Genomic DNA, 19,961 nt, shown 5'->3' on the forward strand with positions numbered 1-19,961 from the left:
GGCTGGGGCAGCGGCGGTCGCGCAGGTGGAGCTCTCGCGAGGAGAAGGTCGCGCGACGAAGCTCCTGGAGGCGCGCGAGGAGGAGAAGCTGGCCGTGGGCACGCGGCTTGAGGGAAGATTGGCGGCGTGCGACTAGCTGGGGCAGCGGATGAGCGAAGGAAGAAGGGAAATAGGGGCAGCGGGGGAAGAAGAAGAAGGGAAGGAAAGAAAGAAGAAAAGAGAAGAAAAGAGAAAGAAAAAAAATAGTTTTTGTGGATTTTTTTTTTGGTCGTCAAACATGGCGTGAGCACGCCAAGATTAGAGAGCATCCACTGATTTCGAGAGTTATCTTACGCACTTTAACGCGTGCCCTCCTCGCGTGGGCACGCCAAGATTCTATTTTCTACCAGTATCACGAGATGTTGAGAATTCAATAACACGGCGCCGGCACGCCATATTTTACAACCGTCCACTGACCATGGGACTTGGACTTAGACGCTTAACGCGTGCCCTCCTCGCGTGGGCACGCCAAGATTACCTATCCTGATCAGAGTTGGAAAACATCAAGAGTGACTAATACCCACGTGAGGAACGACATAATTTAATAATTAAGCACTAAAATAACAAAATTAACAATTGCGTTGCCTCCCAAAAGCGCCTTTCTTTAACGTCTTTGGCTAGACGTTGTCCAAAACTTTGCTTAAACTAAGCAAATCGAGTTGACAGGTCGTCAACCTGTGCAATAATAATAATAATAATATAGAACCTAGCTACCACTAAGAGCAGTCAATAATTAATCCTAGGTACTGGAGCAGGGACTCTAGGTGTGCAATGGGTTACTTGATTCACCCTGTTCCCGAAGAGTTTGCTTAATCCGATATACCAGAATTAATTAATTGACAAAAATTACTAAATAGTAGACAGTGGCAAGTAGGGTCGTCTCCTCAGGGACTGGAGATATCTGTCTCTTTTTAAAGTCCAATTGATAAGGGGGGATTTCACCGGAATGAAACTAAAAATAATTAGACAATTCAATTAAAAATGAATAAATCACTAGCACAAATATAGTAGGAATTTAATCAGGAATAAATAAATTCTAGCCAAGGATGCAACTACTCAGACACAGTCCATTTATCCGATCATTGATGCAGGAGAGGTTCACTTAATTTATTAATAGGCTAGTTATAGTCTGACGACCAATTTTTCCTTAATTAATAGATGACCAAGGTACGACCATTAATCACCTCTAACCAGAAAAGTACTCCTAGGTACGATCGTAGGAATTAATTTCCCAATTGCATTAATAACTAGAAAAAACCTAGTCCTAACCAATAACACGCTACGAGGGTTATTTAAATTAGATTGCACGTTCCCCTAATGTGTAAACACACCAGTTGCCACTAATATTAATCAATCAAACAATTACGGATTTAATTGACTAAATTGGCACGAGATTAATAAATCACATTGAACATCGGGCCCTTGACATCCAATTAATAAAATAATCCCAAGAAAATTCAAGCAGACAACGTGCAAATATTAATAAATAAAGGAACACGTGAAAACTAATTAGATCTCACAGATTTTCGGGACTGCGCCGTCGAGTTGACCCTTGACTAGATGGAAGATTTAGCCACGCCGCATAATTAAATCACCACACGAATTAATAGATTGCAAAGGCATTCCGTTTTCTATTAAGAAGCAAGGAATAAAAGGTGTTTTTCCCGTTGGGGAATATTGTCGAACACCTGGCGTGTGTCAGAGGCCAGTCAGGAGGAAAGAAGAACTAAAACTAAACTAAAAGACTAAAACTAGAGAGATGTCCCTGCTACTCTACGTTATCCCTATTTAAGCAACAAAAGAAAGATGACTAAAGTCTATCTAGGTGGTCCCCACACATGTGGACAAAGCCTTCAAAGTACTTCTTGCCCCAAGTCTCTTTCCGTAGCTTTCTTTTAAGAGCCCAATTGACTAGATGCTTTCCACTAGCTTGTGGTCCCCACCAATTCAAGGGCCCAAGCATTGAAGCCCTTAGGAGTCTCCATATTTTCCATAGAGTCCCTCCTTTTTGGTAGTTTTCTGCTTTATTCCTGAAATTAAGTCCAGATACCAAATGTGAGTAAATATCAGCAATTAACACAATATTTATCAGGGGTAAAAAAAGGAAATTAATAATAAAATCACTAACAAATTGTACCCTATCACGAGTCCTCTAAGTGCATCATCTCCACCCGCTCAATTGGAAAACCTTCATAATATGGCTTGAGACGGTGACCATTCACTACAAATTTCTTCTCAGTTTTCAAACTTTGGATCTCTACTGCACCATAATGAAAGACATTAGTCACAACAAAAGGGCCAATCCAACGAGAACGTAATTTACCTGGAAATAACTTCAATTTGGAGTGATACAGTAGAACTTTTTGCCCACAAATGAATGTCTTCCTAGAGATCTGTTGGTCATGAAAAATCTTATTTTTCTCCTTATAAATTATCGCATTCTCATAGGCTTCATTGCGAATCTCCTCCAACTCCTGTAATTGTAACTTCCTTTGAATTCCGCCCTCCTCAATATCCATATTGCACTGTTTTACGGCCCAAAATGTTCTATGCTCGAATTCCACTGGAAGATGGCAAGGCTTACCAAATACCAACCTATAGGGAGACATCCCTATAGGTGTCTTGTAAGCGGTCCTGTATGCCCACAAAGCATTTTCCAACCTTGAACTCCAGTCCTTCCTATCAGGGCGGACCATCTTTTCCAAAATAGACTTTATTTCCCTATTCGAAACTTCAGCCTGGCCATTAGTCTGTGGATGGTAGGAAGTGGAAACCTTATGAAGTACACCATATCTCCTGAACAAAGCAGCAATTGTCTTGTTGCAAAAATGCATTCCCCTATCACTCACAACTGCCCGTGGTATTCCAAATCGCACAAAAATGTTAGACTTTATGAAATCTGCAACCACCTTAGAATCATTAATGCGGGTGGCTTTTGCTTCCACCCACTTCGAGACATAATCCACTGCTAGTAAAATGTATAAAAATCCACAAGAATTTGGAAAGGGGCCCATGAAATCTATACCTCAAATATCAAAAATTTCAATGAAAAGCATGGGCACCTGTGGCAGTTGATCCCTTCGGGATAAATTGCCTACCCTCTGACATTTATCACATGTCTTACAAAACAAGTAAGCATCCTTAAATAAGGTAAGCCAATAAAATTCACTTTCCAACACTTTTCTAGCAGTCCGTTTAGGTCCAAAATGACCTCCACAGGCAAAAGTATGACAAAAAGCTAAAATCGAGTGAAATTTCATTTCACTTACACATCTTCTCATCACTTGATCTGCACACCTCTTCCATAGGTACGGGTCATCCCAGATAAAATATTTGGCGTCGCTCTTCAATTTATCCCTCTTCGATTTTGGCCAACCTGCAGGAAAATCACCAGTTACCAAATAATTGACCAGATCGGCATACCAAGGCATTTGAGAATTTAAAGAAAATAAATGCTTCTCAGGGAATGCATCCTTCAATGGTTCATTATCCTTCCCAACGGGTATACGACTCAAATGGTCGGCGACTAAATTCTCTGAGCCCCTTTTATCCCTTATCTCCAGGTTAAATTCCTGTAGGAGCAATATCCACCGTATGAGCCTCGATTTTGCATCTTTCTTGGTCATCAGATACCGCAATGCTGCATGATCAGAAAATACAATCACTTTAGCACCTAACAAATATGACCTGAATTTTTCTAAAGCAACAATAACTGCAAGAAGCTCCTTCTCAGTGGTGGAGTAATTCAACTGGGCCCCATTCAGTGCGCGGGATGCATAATAGATGACGTGAGCTGCCTTTCCTACTCACTGCCCCAATACAGCCCCTACAGCATGATCACTGGCATCGCACATAATCTCAAATGGCAAACTCCAATCGAGGGGCTGGATGATCGGGGGTGAGATCAGTAGCTCTTTCAACTTGTTGAAAGCTTTCTCACACTTGTCATCGAATTCAAAGGTCACATCTTTTTGTAAGAGTTGGAACAACAGGGCCCCAATTTTTGAAAAATCCTTGATGAACCTCCGATAAAAATCTGCATGTCCAAGAAAAGAACGCACCTCCCGCACATTCGCGGGGTAAGGTAAAGCAGACATAATGTCTATTTTAGCCTTGTCAACCTCGATGCCCTTAGACGATACAATATGACCCAGCACTATTCCGTGCTCAACCATAAAATGACATTTTTTCCAATTAAGGACAAGATTCGTCTCTATACACCTTATCAAGATCAATTTCAGGTTATCTAGACACGTATCAAAACTATCACCATACACACTGAATTCGTCCATGAAGACTTCAATAATTTTCTCCACGTATTCAGAAAAATACTTACCATACATCTCTGGAATGTTGCAGGTGCATTACACAACCCAAATGGCATTCGTCTATAGGCGAAGGTCCCGAACGGGCACGTGAAGGTTGTCTTCTCTTGATCCTCTAGTGCAATTGCTATCTGAAAATATCCTGAAAATCCATCCAAAAAGCAGTAGTAAGCTCTACAAGCCAATCGTTCAACCATTTGGTCAATGAAAGGGAGAGGGAAGTGGTCCTTTTTGGTGACGGCGTTTAGCCTACGGTAGTCTATACACTACCTCCATCCAGTAGGCTTGCGTACTGGTACGAGCTCATCCGTTTTGTTGGCCTCTACCGTCACTCCTGCCTTCTTTGGGACTACCTGGACGGGGCTCACCTAAGGGCTATCTGATATTGCAAAAATAATCCCCACATCTAGCAATTTCAAAATTTCTTTCTTCACCACTTCCATCATGAGGGGATTGAGCCTCCTTTGAGCCTGCCGAACAGGTTTAGCATCCTCTTCCAGTCTAATCCGGTGCATACAAATGGCCGGGCTGATCCCCTTAATGTCTGCGATTGTCCAACCTATCGCCTCTTTATGCTCTCTAAGGATCCGGATCAGTTTCTCCCCCTGGGTTTTTGACAGTGCCGATGAGATAATCATCGGGAGTATCTCATTGTCACCCAGATATGCATACTTCAGGTGCTTTGGTAAGGGTTTCAACTCCAAAACAGGCGCCTGCACCACCGATGGCAATACCCTCTGGTGAGGTTCGGGAATGAATATAGGTGAAACTTCGTACCTTTTCGTGGAGGTTGGCAATGAGTGTAGTGCTCCTATCGTGCACTTTAAATCTTCACTCCATTCCATCTCAGGAGTTGTCTCCAACTCGAGGTGTTTGGTCAAAACTACCTCCAATTCATCCCTGCCAACAGTTTCAAATACTTCCTGCACCGTAGGATCAATAGCACTCACAGATAAAACTAAGCTAAAGTTGGAGTTTGAGGGATATTTCATAGTATCAAAGATATTAAAATGCACAATTTTTCCATCAAATTCCATGGACAAGATACCCTTATTAACATCAATTTTTGTTTGTGCTGTGCTCATAAAGGGTCTACCTAATAACAAAAGTGAGGGATCGGGCGAGTGACCATCATCCATATCAAGTACATAAAAATCAGCTGGAAACACCAAATCATTAACTTTTACCAACACATCTTCAATCAACCCATCAGGATATGCATTGGTTCGGTCAGCTAATTGAATAATTATCCCAGTTTCTTTTAATGGACCTAGTTTTAGAGAAGCATAGATAGATTTAGGCATGACATTAATTGATGCTCCCAGATCCAACATGGCCATTCTAATCACAGTGTTGCCTATCCTACAGGGGATAGTAAACATACCTGGGTCCCCGCACTTGGGTGGAAGCTTCCTCTGCAGGACCGCTGACACATTCTCCCCAACAATGACCCTCTCATCCCCCCTCAATCGCCTTCGATTGACACATAAGTCCCTTAGGAATTTGGCATATTTTGGTACTTGTTTGATTGCGTCTAACAGGGGGATATTTATCTCAACCTTGCGAAAAACCTTCAAGATCTCCTTCTCCTTATCCTGCTTCTTCGATTTTTCCAACCTGCTAGGAAAAGGAGGCGGGTTAGTTTTAACTGTAATTACTGGGTCTGGAAGTACCTTTGGGTCTGCACCATTGCCGTCCTCCTTCTCAAGCTCATTTTCGATCTTTTTCTCATCCTTATCCTTAGGGATCACAGGTTCAGGCCCCTGAATTTCCTTCCCGCTCCTTAGGGTCATTGCGCTCACGTTTTTCGGATTTAATTCAGGCTGAGACGGCAATTTACCTTGGTTCTGGGAACCCAAGCGGTTGATTGTTGTGGCCATTTGATTTATCTGATTCCTTATGTCCTATATTTCGGAGTCCGTCCTTTGCTGATTTTGCGTAATGGTTGCCATCATTTGTTTCATCATCTCCTCCAAATATGGATCAGAGCTTGGGGATGGAGGTGGTCGGGTTTGGTATTGCTGCTGGTACCCTAGTTGCTTATTTGGCACGAAATTAGACTGCTTGTTCGGTGCAAAGTTGGGCTGCCTATTTCCTCCATAACTGAGGTTGGGATGATCTCTCCACCCGGGATTGTAGGTGCTTGAGTAAGGGTCGTACTGCTTTCTTGGCGCGGGCGCGTGACCAGCCATGTTCACCTGTTCTGCAGTTTCTTCCTGAATCATTGGGCACATGTCTGCAGAGTGACCCAAACCAGTGCAAATCCCGCACACCCTGGCCTGAGATGCATTCCCTACAGCCAGTTGCCTAACAAACGAGGTCAGCTCAGTTAGCTGCTGCTGGATAGAGGATGTCTCTATCTCATTCATCTTGCATATTGGGACATTCTCTCTCGTACCGAATTGTTGTGAATTCTCTGCCATCCCCTCTATCAACTCCCGTGCTTCCCGAGGGATTTTGTTCACCAGTGCCCCTCCGCTTGCAGCATCAATTATGCTCCTGTCTCTGAAAAGGAGCCCCTCATAAAAATACTGTACGAGCAACTGCTCACTTATCTGGTGCTGGGGGCACTTGTTGCACAATTTCTTGAATCGCTCCCAATACTCATAAAGTGACTCCCCGAGATGCTGCTTGATCCCGCAAATTTCTTTCCGTAGACTTGCAGCGCTGGATGCAGGAAAATATTTCTCTAGAAATTTTCTCTGCAACTGATCCCACGTGGTAATGCTACCTGGTGGCAGGTAGTATAACCAATCCTTTGCAAAGTCTTTCAATGAGAAAGGAAATGCCCGCATTTTTATTTGCTCTTCTGTGATTCCGGGGGGTTTCATACTGTTGCACACGACATCAAATTCCTGCAGATGCTTATACGGCTCTTCACCTGGTAAACCATGAAAAGAGGGTAAAAGTTGAATCAGACCAGATTTTAGTTCAAATGGAGTGTTATCATTTAAGGTGGGGAAGGTAATGCATAGATGCTGCTGATTTAAATTAGGGGCAGCCAACTCCCTTAATGTTCGTGCATTAGCCATGGTTCCTTCCTCCTGGTCAGAGTCACTTGAAGTGTCACTAAACGAATCTGTTGGGTCAACTCCTGGCTCAGGTCTCTGAGATGCAGCACTGGAGTGCTCCTCTCTGAACTGTCTGGTTTCCTTTCTCGTTCTACGCGCAGTCTTCTCTACCTCAGGGTCAAAAATCAAATCACTTGTACGAGAAGATCGAGGCATACACTAGAAGAAAACCAGAAAATTAGGACAAAAAAATGAATTTAAAACGAAACAAATAATAACGCCAGTCTTCGGCAACGGCGCCAAAAATTGACAGGTCGTCAGCCTGTGCAATAATAAAAATAGAACCTAACTACCACTAAAAGTAGTCAATAATTAATCTTAGGTACTGGAACATGAATTCTAGGTGTGCAATGGGTTACTTGATTCACCCTGTTCCCGAAGAGTTTGCTTAATCCGATATATCAGAATTAATTAGTTGACAAAAATTACTAAATAGTAGACAGTGACAAGTAGGGTCGTCTCCTCAGGGACTGGGGATATTTGTCTCTTTTAAATTCCAATTGGTAAGGGGGGATTTCACCAGAATGAAGCTAAAAGCAATTAAACAATTCAACTAAAACTGAATAATTAACTAGCACGAATATAACAGGAATTAAATCAAGAATAAATAAATTCTAGCCAAGGATGCAACTATTCAGACACAGTCCATTTATCCGATCATTGATGCAAGAGAGGTTCACTTAATTTATTAATAGGCTAGTTATAGCCATCGATGAAGTCTAATGACCAATTTTTCCTTAATTTATAGATGATCAAGGTACGACCATTAATCACCCCTAACCAGAAAAGTACTCCTAAGTTCGACCATAGGAATTAATTTTTCAATTGCATTAATAGCCAGAAAAACCTAGCCCTAATCAGTAACACGCTATGAGGGTTATTTAAATTAGATTGCACGTTCCCCTAATGTGTAAACACACCAGTTGCCACTAATATTAATCAATCAAACAATTACGAATTTAATTGACTAAATTGGCACGAGATTAATAAATCACATTGAATATCGGGCCCTTGACATCCAATTAATAAAATAATCCCATGAAAATACAAGCAGGCAACGTGCGGCAACCGGGCGATTCGTGTGGCAAGGTCGCCCCATCCAGGAGCCCGGGCACGCCTACCATGGTGATCGGGGTGGGGGCCAGCGTCGCGACCGTCCTGAGCGGTGTGGCGCCCTCCGGGGCCATTCTCCAGACCAAGACACCCAGAATCTAGCTGGAGTGATAAACACCATCGCCGGGGGCCCCACCGGGGGGGACAGTCACACAGCTCGGAAAAGCAGGCGACCTCCCCCACAGGGAGATGACTCCCTGAAACGGTTACGCATGGTCGAGGAGATCACTTTTGGGCCAAGAGATGCAGTCTCCCTAGCGTCTGGGAACCACGAGGTCATCGTGATAGACATTGTTACCAACAACTATCGGGTGAAGAAGGTATATGTCGACCAGGGAAGTGCGGTCGACATCATGTTCTATCGGGTGTTCAAGGAGTTCGGCTTGGAGGACGGGCAGTTGACCCCTGGTGGGTTTTACCGGACCCCCTATCAACCCGGAGGGAATGATTACCTTGATGGTCACGGTAGGGCAGGCCCCCAAATGCCGGACCGTCCCTGTCAATTTCGTGGTGGTCAAGCAACAATCCCCGTACAACGTGTTCCTGGGCCGACTTGCCTTGAACGCTCTCCGAGCTATCCCCTCGACGCTCCACCTCAGCGTCAAGTTCCCCACTCCGGGAGGGATAGCCGAAGTACGCGGTGATCCCGAGGTGGCCCGAGTTTGCTACTTGGCCATGCTCCATGGACGGAAAAAGGTGGTCGTCCAGACGACCTGCCTGGAGCCCTACATCCCGGGGGACGAAACTCGGCAGCCGGGCACCCGGGATGAGGTCGAGAAGTTCCCCTTGAGGGAAGACCGACCCGACCAGGTGATCCGCATAGGCGCGCTGCTGCCCCCTGAGGAGAAGGAGGACTTGAAGGCCCTATTAAGGGAATACTCCCAGATCTTCGCGTGGACGGTGGAGCACATGCCTGGGATTCCGACCAACCTGGCCGTCCACCACCTCAATGTGGATCCCCGCTTCAAGCCGGTGAAGCAAAAGAAAAGGAGTTTCGCCCCAGAAAGGAACGAGGTAATCAAGAAGGAAGTCGAAAAATTGTTGGAGTCTAAGATCATCCTAGAGGTCTACTACCCAACCTGGTTGACCAACCCGGTGTTGGTTAAGAAGGAGGACCAGACTTGGAGGATGTGCGTGGATTTCACGGATTTCAACAAAGCCTGCACGAAGGACTGCTTTCCTCTACCGAGAATCGACAGGTTAGTAGATTCTACTGTGGGTTTTGATGTCTTGTGTTTTCTGGATGCCTTTAAGGGGTACCACCAGATAGAAATGGCTGAGGAGGATCGGGAAAAGACCTCCTTCATCACTGAGGATGGAACCTACTGCTATCGGACTATGCCGTTTGGCCTGAAGAACGCGGGAGCCACCTACCAGCGTTTAGTCAATAAACTGTTTCAGAATCAGATCGGCAGGAGCATGGAGGTCTACGTGGATGACATGATCGTCAAGAGCCGAACTGATCAGCAGCTCATCCCTGACCTGAAGGAAATCTTGGGCATCCTGTGGGAGAGCCGGATACGGCTGAATCGAAGAAATGTATCTTCGGGGTCAGGTCGGGGAGGTTCCTGGGGTTCCTGGTGTCTCGGGACGGGATCCGGGCCAACCCGGACAAGTTTCAAGTTATCATGGACATGGCCCCCCCGAGAAACGTGAAGGAGGTCCAGCGGCTCACAGGGAGGATGGCCGCCCTGAATAGATTCCTCTCGCGTTCCGCGGTCCGGGGGCTGCCCTTCTTCCGAATCCTGAAAGCCCCCAAGGACTTTCAATGGACTGCAGAGTGTCAGAAAGCCTTTGTCGACCTGAAGGCCTACCTGGCTGAGCTGCCCACTCTGACCGCCCCGGAGCAAGAGGAGACCTTGTTCCTGTACCTGTCTGCTTGCAACGAGGCCGTCAGCGCGGTCTTGGTGCGGGAAGACGGGAGGACTCAGAGGCCGATATATTATGTCAGCCGTGCTCTACAAGCGTCGGAGACGCAGTACACGCCGGCTGAAAGGCTGATCCTTGCCTTGGTGCACGCTGCCCGGAAACTCCGACCTTATTTCCAGACTCATAGCATCATCATCGTAACCGATCAGCCATTACGACAGATACTTACAAGGCCCGAGATCTCAGGCAGGATGACCAAATGGGCAGTCGAGCTGGCCGAGCACTATATCGGTTATCAGCCCCGCACTGCTATTAAGGCTCAGGCCTTGGCAGATTTTCTTGCTGAAGGGGCTAGCCTGGCCATGACCGGGCAGAACTCCCCGCCCAGTGAGGCGCGGCAGGGGGAACCTTGGATTCTGTTCGTGGACGGGGCCTCCAGCAAAGAAGGCAGCAGAGCTGACCTGCTGCTCATCTCACCCACCGGGGAGGAGTTGACTTACGCTCTCCGACTTGACTTCCCCGCATCCAACAATGAAGCCGAATACGAGACCCTGCTTACGGGATTGCGGATAGCCCACCAGATGGGTATAACGGTGATCAGAGTCCGGAGCGACTCCCAGCTCGTCGTCCTCCAAGTTCGCGGGGAGTACGAGGCCAATGAGGAGGTTATGAAGAAATACCTGGCCAAGGTACGAGAGACAATAGCCCTGTTCGATACTTTTGAAATCAAGCGGGTGCCAAGATCCCAAAACAAGCGCGCGGACGCCCTGTCGAAACTGGCGTCCTTCTCATTTGCCCACCTGAACAAAGAAGTCTTGGTAGAGGTGGTCAAGCAAAAGAGCATTGATCAGGTCCAGGTCTTGGCTATAGATAGCTCGGCCACCTGGATGACCCCCCTGGTGAACTTCCTCAACTCGGGTATCTGCCAGGGGACAAAACGGAAGCTCGCAAACTCCGGCTCAGAGTTGCTAAGTACGCCTACGCTGGGGGCACCCTCTACAGGAGGTCGTACCTGTCCCCCTGGCTAAAGTGCGTGACTCCAGAGGAGGGCGATTATGTCCTCCGAGAAGTTCACGAGGGCCTATGTGCAGCACACGTGGGGTCCCGGGTATTGGCCAAGAAATACCTTCTACTGGGCTACTACTGGCCCGCGGTGTTCCAAGATGCCGCGGCCCTGATTCAGAGATGTCAAGCTTGCCAGGTGCACGCCCCATTACGCCATCAGCCAGCTCGGGAAATGGTCCCCATCCATAGCCCCTGGCCCTTCGCTCAGTGGGGGATAGACTTCCTGGGTCCTTTTCCCCGAGTCCCGGGAAGATATGAGCACCTCATGATAGCCATCGATTACTTCACGAAGTGGATGGAAGCGGAGCCTCTGGCCTCTATCTCTGGGAGGGCAATCCAAAAGTTCTTCTGGAAGAACATAGTCTGCCGCTTCGGGATTCCGCATGTCTTAATATCAGACAACGGGCGCCAGTTCGCAGAAAACCCCTTCAAGAGCTGGTGCGCCGAGCTCGGGATCAATCAGCACTTTACATCGGTCGGCCATCCCCAGGCCAACGGCCAGGTGGAAAACGCCAACCGAGCCATTCTCCAAGGACTGAAAACTAGGCTGGAACTGGCCCAGTCTAACTGGTTGGATGAACTCCCTAGTGTCCTCTGGGTTTACCGAACTACGCCGAGAACGACCACCCATGAGACCCCGTTCTCTCTGACCTACGGGGTAGAGGCGATGGTACCCGCGGAGATCGGGCTCCCTTCGCCTCGGACACAAAATTTCGTTGCGCCATCCAACGAGAAAGAACTAAGATGCAACCTGGACATGTTAGAAGTCAAGCGTGACGAGGCGACGATACGGATGGCTAAGTACAAAAGCCAGCTCGCTCGCTATCACAACGCGAAAGTAAGAAACGTGCAGTATCGGCCGGGAGATCTTGTCCTGAGAAAGAATTCGGTCACAGGGCTCACAGCTCCAACAAGCTCGATCCAAATTGGGAAGGACTGTACCAGGTCCTCAAAGCGGGCCGAGCTGGTTACTGCAAGCTCGCGAAAATGGATGGATCAGAGGTACCCCGCACATGGCACTTCTCCAATTTGCGACTGTTCGTAGCGTAGGTTAGACTAGAGTGCTTGGCTGTCTGTTCTTTGGAATCTGAGTTTCAATTTTGTCATTCAATAAATGTTTTACTTTCAAGTTTTAAATTCATTCTGAGTTTTTGCTTTTTTGAATTCGAAACCTACACTAGCACACTCAGCGCTCCCACACTAAGTGTCCTAGTAGGGGGTTGGGGGGATGAACGGCCTGAGTGATAAGTGGGACGCCTTTGCGAAGGGTGATGCTCGACCCCAAGAGGTCGACACAGCTTAAGTGGGACGCCTTTGCGAAGTATGGTGCTCGACCCCAGGAGGTCGGCGCAGCTTAAGGCTTCCAAGTGGATGCTCGACCCCGAAAGGTCGGCACGGCTTGTGGCGTTGAAATCGGCATGAACGCCTTCGAGGTTCGACGCTTGACCCAGGAAGTCGGCACGAACGCCTTCAAAGTCAGGCGTTCGACCTGAGATATCGGCAGGAAAATCCTTAAGGTTTGGTGCTCAGCCCCAAGAGGCTGGCACGTCGCCTTGGTAGGACTGCGTGTCGACACACGGTTTCGCCAATCTGATTGTCTTTGATGATTTAATTGTTAGATTAACGAGGGTATATACTTGGTGCTCGACCCAGGAGGTCGGCGCATGACTTTGGTTGCTGGAGTTGGGCACAGGCAAGAGTGGCAAGGAAAGTTTCTTCGAGTTTCATATATGCATTCAAACCCTATCTATTACACAGCTTCCAGCCTATCTATTACAAAGACTATCGAGCTACAAAAGAAAGACAGCCTCTTGCTGGTGACCCGCTTGGAGCAGGGGTTGAAGGAGCACCTTAAGTATGTTGAGAGACGTATGGTGAAGGCTATTCAGGAACCCAGAGGCAGGGGAGCCCTTCCATCTCAGATGGACCTTCAAGAGCATTTTCAACTGGAGCATGGTCACATCCTTACAAGAAGATGGAGAGGCTTTCTGGAGTGGTTGCCGCCCTAGGCTACCGGCTCCTTCCCGGGAGCTCTGCTGGAAGCCTCGCACTCCTCCAGGGGAACTTCCTCCAGGACGGCTCCCATATCCTTCCTGCCCGCCAGCTCCTTCAGGACATGCCCCTTGCAGTACCCGTTGAAGAGCCAGTCTACCTTCTCCTCGGCCTTAGGATTGTATTCCTTGAAAGCAGTCAAATCGAAGCCAGGCAGGCCGAGCCCCTTGACCTTATCTAGGGCTCTCGTAAAGCCGACCTGGAAGGTGGGCTCGTTCAGGAGGGCGATGTCCTGGGCAAACTGCTCGGAGGAGATGAACTCCCGAACAGCCTTCTTCCGCTCCCGGCTGACGGTGCCAGAGAGCTCGATGGCGTGGTCTTCCCTCAACTTGGCCACGCCGGCCTTCTCTTGGTTGAGCTCCGACCTGGCAGAGGCGAGCCGGACCTGACCCGTCTCCAGCCCTTTCTCGGCCTTGCCCAGTTTGACCTTAAGGGAGTCCGCCTCCTTAAGGGTCTGGGTAAGCCTCTGCTCTATCTCCCGATTCTTCTTTCGCAATTTCTCCAAGTCGGGAGACAACTCGGAGAAGCGAATCGCCAGGGCAGCACCAGCGGCAGTGGCCTGAAGAGGGGGAAAGCAAGTCAGTACGTTACGCCACCTAAACAAAACACAGAGGCACAACTGGTCCACGGGTTAGAAGACTTACTTGAGCCTGAGCGGTATAATACGCGTCCAGGAGTTCGGTGGGGTTGGCTAGCTCCATCCACCTCCTATCGCGAGGAAGGACCGAGCCCACCATCAGCTCGCGAGTCACCTCGAAAAACTGGGCTCGGTCGTTGATGGAAAGCCCCCAGGACGGACAGAAGTGGCAGGGGTCGTGCATGGCGGGGGCTTGGCCCGACTTCAGGGGGGCTATGTGGCGGAAGTGCCACAAGCTCGGGAGAGGTGATTCCCCAGCATGCTCCTCCGCGGAGCCGACGCCCAGGTGGACTGGCCCCCCCGAGGTCATCTGGAGGAGAGGGGGCTGTGCTGGAACCAGCGCGAGCTTTTTCCCGGGTTGGGAGGGCTCGTCCCCTCGACCCCTCTTCTGCCCGGTCGCCTTTTTCTTGTTGTTGGCGGCTTTCTTGGAGGGGGAGAAGGTATTCTGCTTTTCCTTCTGGGGGGCTTGGTCACCTCCCGGGGACGGAGCCGCCCCAGATGCCCCCATAGCCGCCTCTGGCTGAGGAGTGGGGGTAGTCTCCTCGGTGGACGCGCCCAGCAGCTTGGAAAGCCTCCTCACTGCGAAAAACACGGCCAGGTCAGCTAAAACAGGTCAGTAGGAAAAAGGTAACATAAATACAAGTTACAGGGGCGTAGTCGGCGTTACAGGCGTCGAAGTCGATAGGAGAGGTCACCATCTCTCCAGGGGACCCGGACAACGTCCCCATCAGTCCGGCCGCAGAGATCTGCTGGGTGGAGAACTTGGTGGCATCGAGTTTCACCTTGGAATTCACCAACTGGCTGAGGGTGTCGTAGTCTAGATCCTCCGGGTAGGGGTCGGCCCTGACCTCCCCAACCTTCCAAACATTGGGGGGAAAGTGTAGGGACTTGACGAAGAAGAAGTCCTCCTTCCAATCCCTCACGGATGAGGGGACCCCGTGGAACGACTCCTGGGCGCCTTTTCCTCACCGGATCTGGCCGGCGCAACGGCGGGAGAAGTAGTACCATTCAGGGAGGGAGGCCTTGAGGATGAAGGCAGCCCGGAAGAGGGAGACAGAGTAGGGGATGGAGCAGAGTTGGTAGTAGATCAGAAATTCGATGATAATCCTGATCGAGTTGGGGTGGATTTGGGTGATTCTGAGCCCCCAATAGTTCAGAATCTCGGTTAAGGCTGAAGGGATGGGGAGCCGGAGCCTTGCGATCAGCTGCTCCCTATAGATAGTCACGAAACCAGGGGGAGGTCGGCAGGCTCGGTCGTCGGGCCCAGCCGCCCTCGGCTCGAAGGCCGGGGGAATGGAGTAGGTTTCAGCCAGCTCGGCCACCGCCCCGGGTGAGAGGGTGGCCTCCTGCTGGTCGGGGTGACCGTAGTTGACCTCAGGGGCATCCCCCTGCTCAGGGGCAGGGGCCCCCTCGGGGGTGTCCCTTTCTTCCCCGGCTCCTCCCTGGGCTCCGCCAGGGGAGTCATGTGGGGACTTGGGGGAAGGGGGGAGTTGGCCTGTTGCTCGATATAGGCATTGAGCTCGGCCACCTTCTCTAGGTCCCGAGCAGAAGGTGAATGGGTAGATGGAGAGCTCATGATAGCAATGGGATCGAGTAAGTCAGGAATGGGGAAGTAAGGATTAGAGGAAGAAGAAGAGGGGGGAGAAGGAGAAGGTGACGATGAAGATGAGGACGATGATGAGGAAGAAATGAAGATTCTGGTGGCTCTGCGAGGAGCCGGAGTTTGGGATACGGTGGAAGATACGTCGGAATGACCCGACATAAAAAGCAGGAAGTGATAAAGAGGAGGGAAGACTCTGTGAACAGGGGAAAGACAAGGACTTACTGATGACCGAAGCAGGAAGAGAATGAAGGAGTCGCCGGAATTTGGGTACTGGAGGCCGGAAGCTTCGCTGCTGGAAAATGGGAATACACAAAGAAAGGAGAAAATGGCAAATGGAGTCGGTTGAAATCTGGTGACTCCCATTTATAGGGGGTGAAATGGGGGGAAACGGTTGCGTGAATTTGAACCGTCCCCAATGTGAACGCATTTAATGATGGTACGAAAACCAAAGAGGCGTGACAACTGAAAGGACGTGGGCGCAGCGTCCCTGTGACAGCACTGTACCAGAGGTGACCTTGGCAGAGTAGTGCGCGGCGCTGGCCTCCCACGTGGCAGGGGTAGATTAGGTCTGCCTGACAGCCCTACCTAATCTATGGGTTTAGTGCAGAGGCCCCGTTCCGGGCCTGGACACGTGGCAGCCCAGATATGGCCGAGTTGGGCCTCGACCTCGAGCCCCTGGCAGCCGTTCTGGGCCGTATCGTCACTAGGGCTCCAAAAGGGCCAGGGGACCATCCCGCAGAGGTCGGAGGAGATTCCCCCCCCGGCGCGGGATAAGGACTATCCTGGGCAAGTCCCACAGCGTACGGAGGTCGGACTCTCGAACAGGTATAAATGGCAATGTACTCCACTTACACAAGGTACGCAATCCATTGGCACATTATCCCCAGCTGCTCTGTTCCTGTCAACCTCATTTACCGGGGAACTAACTTGACCGTCGGAGTGCCCTCGGGGACGACCTCGGGGCCCCTTGTCAGATCAACCCTTTGTTTGTTTTGCAGGTTTGGAACCCGCTCTCCCATCAGCACACCGAGCTCATCAACTCAGCTCGGTCCGAGGAAGCTCAGCGCTTCTTCAGCAACTATGATAAAATTCAATTTTCTTGCCCAAAAATGCCAACGATGTGAAAAGCATGAAGAAAGCAATCCATGTTGAAACAAAAGGAAGTAATCTGTGATTTTTATGCCTTGAAAAGCCATATATAACATGAAGGCAGTGAGAAAAAACTTCAATATTAAGATGGAGTATGATATCCTTTTACCTTACAATCTTGGACAACCAAAATTTTCGGGCCAAGTTATCTTGAAGACGCTGTGTGTATTATGTTTCCGTTTGTTTTCACTACTAAGAAGCAGCTCCAAAAATATTGAATTAAGACTCCAACAATTGAATTAAGATTTTTGTTCCAAGTAAAGCAATTATGTACTTGATGAAATAAGAAAGAACTCTGACAATTACAAAATTGTGATGGATATGATCTCACTGTACCTGAAAGTCTTGAGACTGCCAAAGGTTTTCAAAATTTCTTTTTTTCTGTTTTTCTTTTGATTTTCTACGAGTATGATTGTTGAGTATTGAGGAATCAATGATAAAAGTTGAACAAATGGGAGACCATGAGTGATTTAAAGAGTTGAGCATTACAATATGTAAGTCAAGGTCTTCCTCCCCATTTCATATGCAAAAAAAGAAAATTTTTGTTGCAAGCTAAATTACAAATTAACCCTTATGTGCATATAAGGGCACTTGTATGTGCACATACAGCATTCGTGCATATTTGAATGTATATTTACACGTATCAATAAACACAATTTTTTTCAGTAAGATCCACATTGCTATGAGGGTAATTTAGTTATTTAACAATAAAATTAATAGTTGCTTTACTTCATAAGTAATAACCCATGCCCTAGTTACAAATTTTGTAAAATTTACAACCTACTTAGAGAAATTTGTAAATGGGATAAGGGTTATTATTAATATATTATATTAAAAATTTTGGTTTCATGATAAATTTACAAATTAACCCTTATGTGCACATAAGTACACTTGTATGTGCAAATATATCATATGTGTGTATTTGAATAAATACTTATATTTATCAAAACACACATTTTATTATTCATTAATGTGCATGTTTCTGTTCAACAAGGTGCACATTGTTAAGAGGGTAATTCAGTCATTTAGCAATAAAATTATTACGTAGTTGCTTTAATTTCGTGAGTAATAATCCATGCCCCAGTTACAAATCTTGTAAAATTTACAAACTCCTTATAGATTGTTTATCTATTCTTTTTTTCTTTTAATTTTCCCAAATTATTTTGACGACATCATGCTATGCTGCCGGATGATGCCATGCCATATGGCCATTTTGATGACTTAATGAAAGCTCCTTAAGGAAGCGGGGGACATTTCTAGGAAATGGTGCGACAAGATTTTGATGACTAAAGGGAAGAATTTCTGAGACTTGAAAAAGGGGGGGAAAATGGACAAAATGATAGGGCTGGAGGCCGGGGCCATCTTCTAGATATTGTGGAAAAAGGTTTTGTTATCTGCTAAAATGAGCTTTCTGGAATCATACAATCAATTTGCCAGGAATGAGCAAATTGGCAATCAAGCAGATACCTAGAAGGAGACTGATGGAGCTGTTGAAGTGCATAGTTGTTTCACAGTTTGTTTTCGGTAGGATCTGTGATAGGCTACAATTTATTGTTTATTTTATAATTAATTTCCCTTAGTACCTGACCCAATGTAGATTAATTGTCAGATTCCACTCACTTTTAGAAATTTGCAATTTTTACAGGGAGTAGAACAAAAATACCATAACAAATGCCAATTTGACAGTCATCAGAAAAGAGTTCAAGTAGCAGACATCCAAAAGCATTTTAAGAATATCAAGGCGCGACCTCCTTTTTAGTAATTTGCGGAAGACAGCATTCAAAAAGGAAAGAGGAGGCTGGAGTCTTCTTCCTGTGGAGAGCGGACGCAGCACAGTAGCGGTAGACAACAATTAGATAGAAAATTAGATGGGAAGACTTAGGAAAAAAAGATAGCAGAGAATCGAGAGACAACTTTTGGATTAGCTTTTCTCACTTTGACTTTTCCATTAGAAACAATTGAATCATTCTCTGTAGTTTCTTGTTTTTCTTTATTCATTCGATCAACTTGAATCCTCGCGAGGAAGGACAATGGCCGCAATTGTTGCTTCACTTTTGTGTGGGTCTTTCTTATTCGAGATGAATTAAATTTTCTTTTCTAGTCAAGAAACAACGGAGGTTTGATTCATCTAAAATTGTGAGATTAATTTAATTTTATCTTTCTTCTTATTTATTGGTATTTGTATATTCCATAATTGCAGTGCTTATGATTATTTAATTAATTGATTGTCTTGGATCCGGATAATGAGTTGATTTAATAATCTATTGTCAATTGGGGTATTAAATCCGTAATTGTTTAATTGCTTTGAAATAGTGACAACTGGTATGATTAGATTTGTGTCAAAGGAATACGCAGGCTAATCTAAAATAACCCTGGTAGTGCGTTATTTGATTATAATAGGGCTCTTCTAATACGTAAGGCAATTGGGGAATTAAATCTTATGGGCGTACCTAGGATTATTCCTCAATTAGAGCAGTGATTAACGGGCGTACCCTAATCACCGATACAGTAAGGAGGGGTTGACTGTCATCACTTGTTTGACAGTTATAACCTATTTATTAGTAAATAATTGGAATTGCTTGTGCATCGATGATCAATTAAGTGAACCATTGCTGAAGTTATTTCTTGACTAGACCTTTAATTATTATTACTCTAATTTCAGTGAATTGTCATTTAATTTCTAGTTAACTATTTATTTTTATTCGAACTCCTTTGATTGTCGTCGTTTATACAAAAACACTCCCTTGTTACTGTGGATTTGAAAAGGAATGAATTTTCCCCAGTCCTTGAGGATACGACCCTACTTGCCCTATTTACAAATCAACAATTCCTTGTGAATAAGCAATCTCATTCTGGTATATCGGGTTAAACAAACTTTTCGAGAATATGGTGAATCAAGTAACCAATTGCACACCTAGAGTACTTGCTCCAGTACTTAAAATCGGGTTTTGATATTTTAATTGGCAACTAAGGGGCTGCTTGGTTAAAGGGTTTGGGAATCAAATAATGGAATGAACCCCTTATTTATTGCTTGGATT

The 19,961-nt window shown here is 46.8% G+C and overlaps 1 protein-coding gene across 1 annotated transcript; it reads right to left on the bottom strand.

Moving 5' to 3' along the window:
* Window positions 1–4,732: 4,732 nt before the first annotated feature.
* On the bottom strand, window positions 4,733–6,244 carry LOC113687441 (uncharacterized). Its single transcript, XM_027205050.1, has one exon. The coding sequence runs from the start codon at window positions 6,242–6,244 to the stop codon at window positions 4,733–4,735; it is 1,512 nt and encodes a 503-aa protein (XP_027060851.1).
* Window positions 6,245–19,961: the final 13,717 nt, after the last annotated feature.

Source organism: Coffea arabica, chromosome 5e (assembly GCF_036785885.1).
Source record: "Coffea arabica cultivar ET-39 chromosome 5e, Coffea Arabica ET-39 HiFi, whole genome shotgun sequence".
In the NCBI taxonomy this organism is placed as follows: domain Eukaryota; kingdom Viridiplantae; phylum Streptophyta; class Magnoliopsida; order Gentianales; family Rubiaceae; genus Coffea; species Coffea arabica.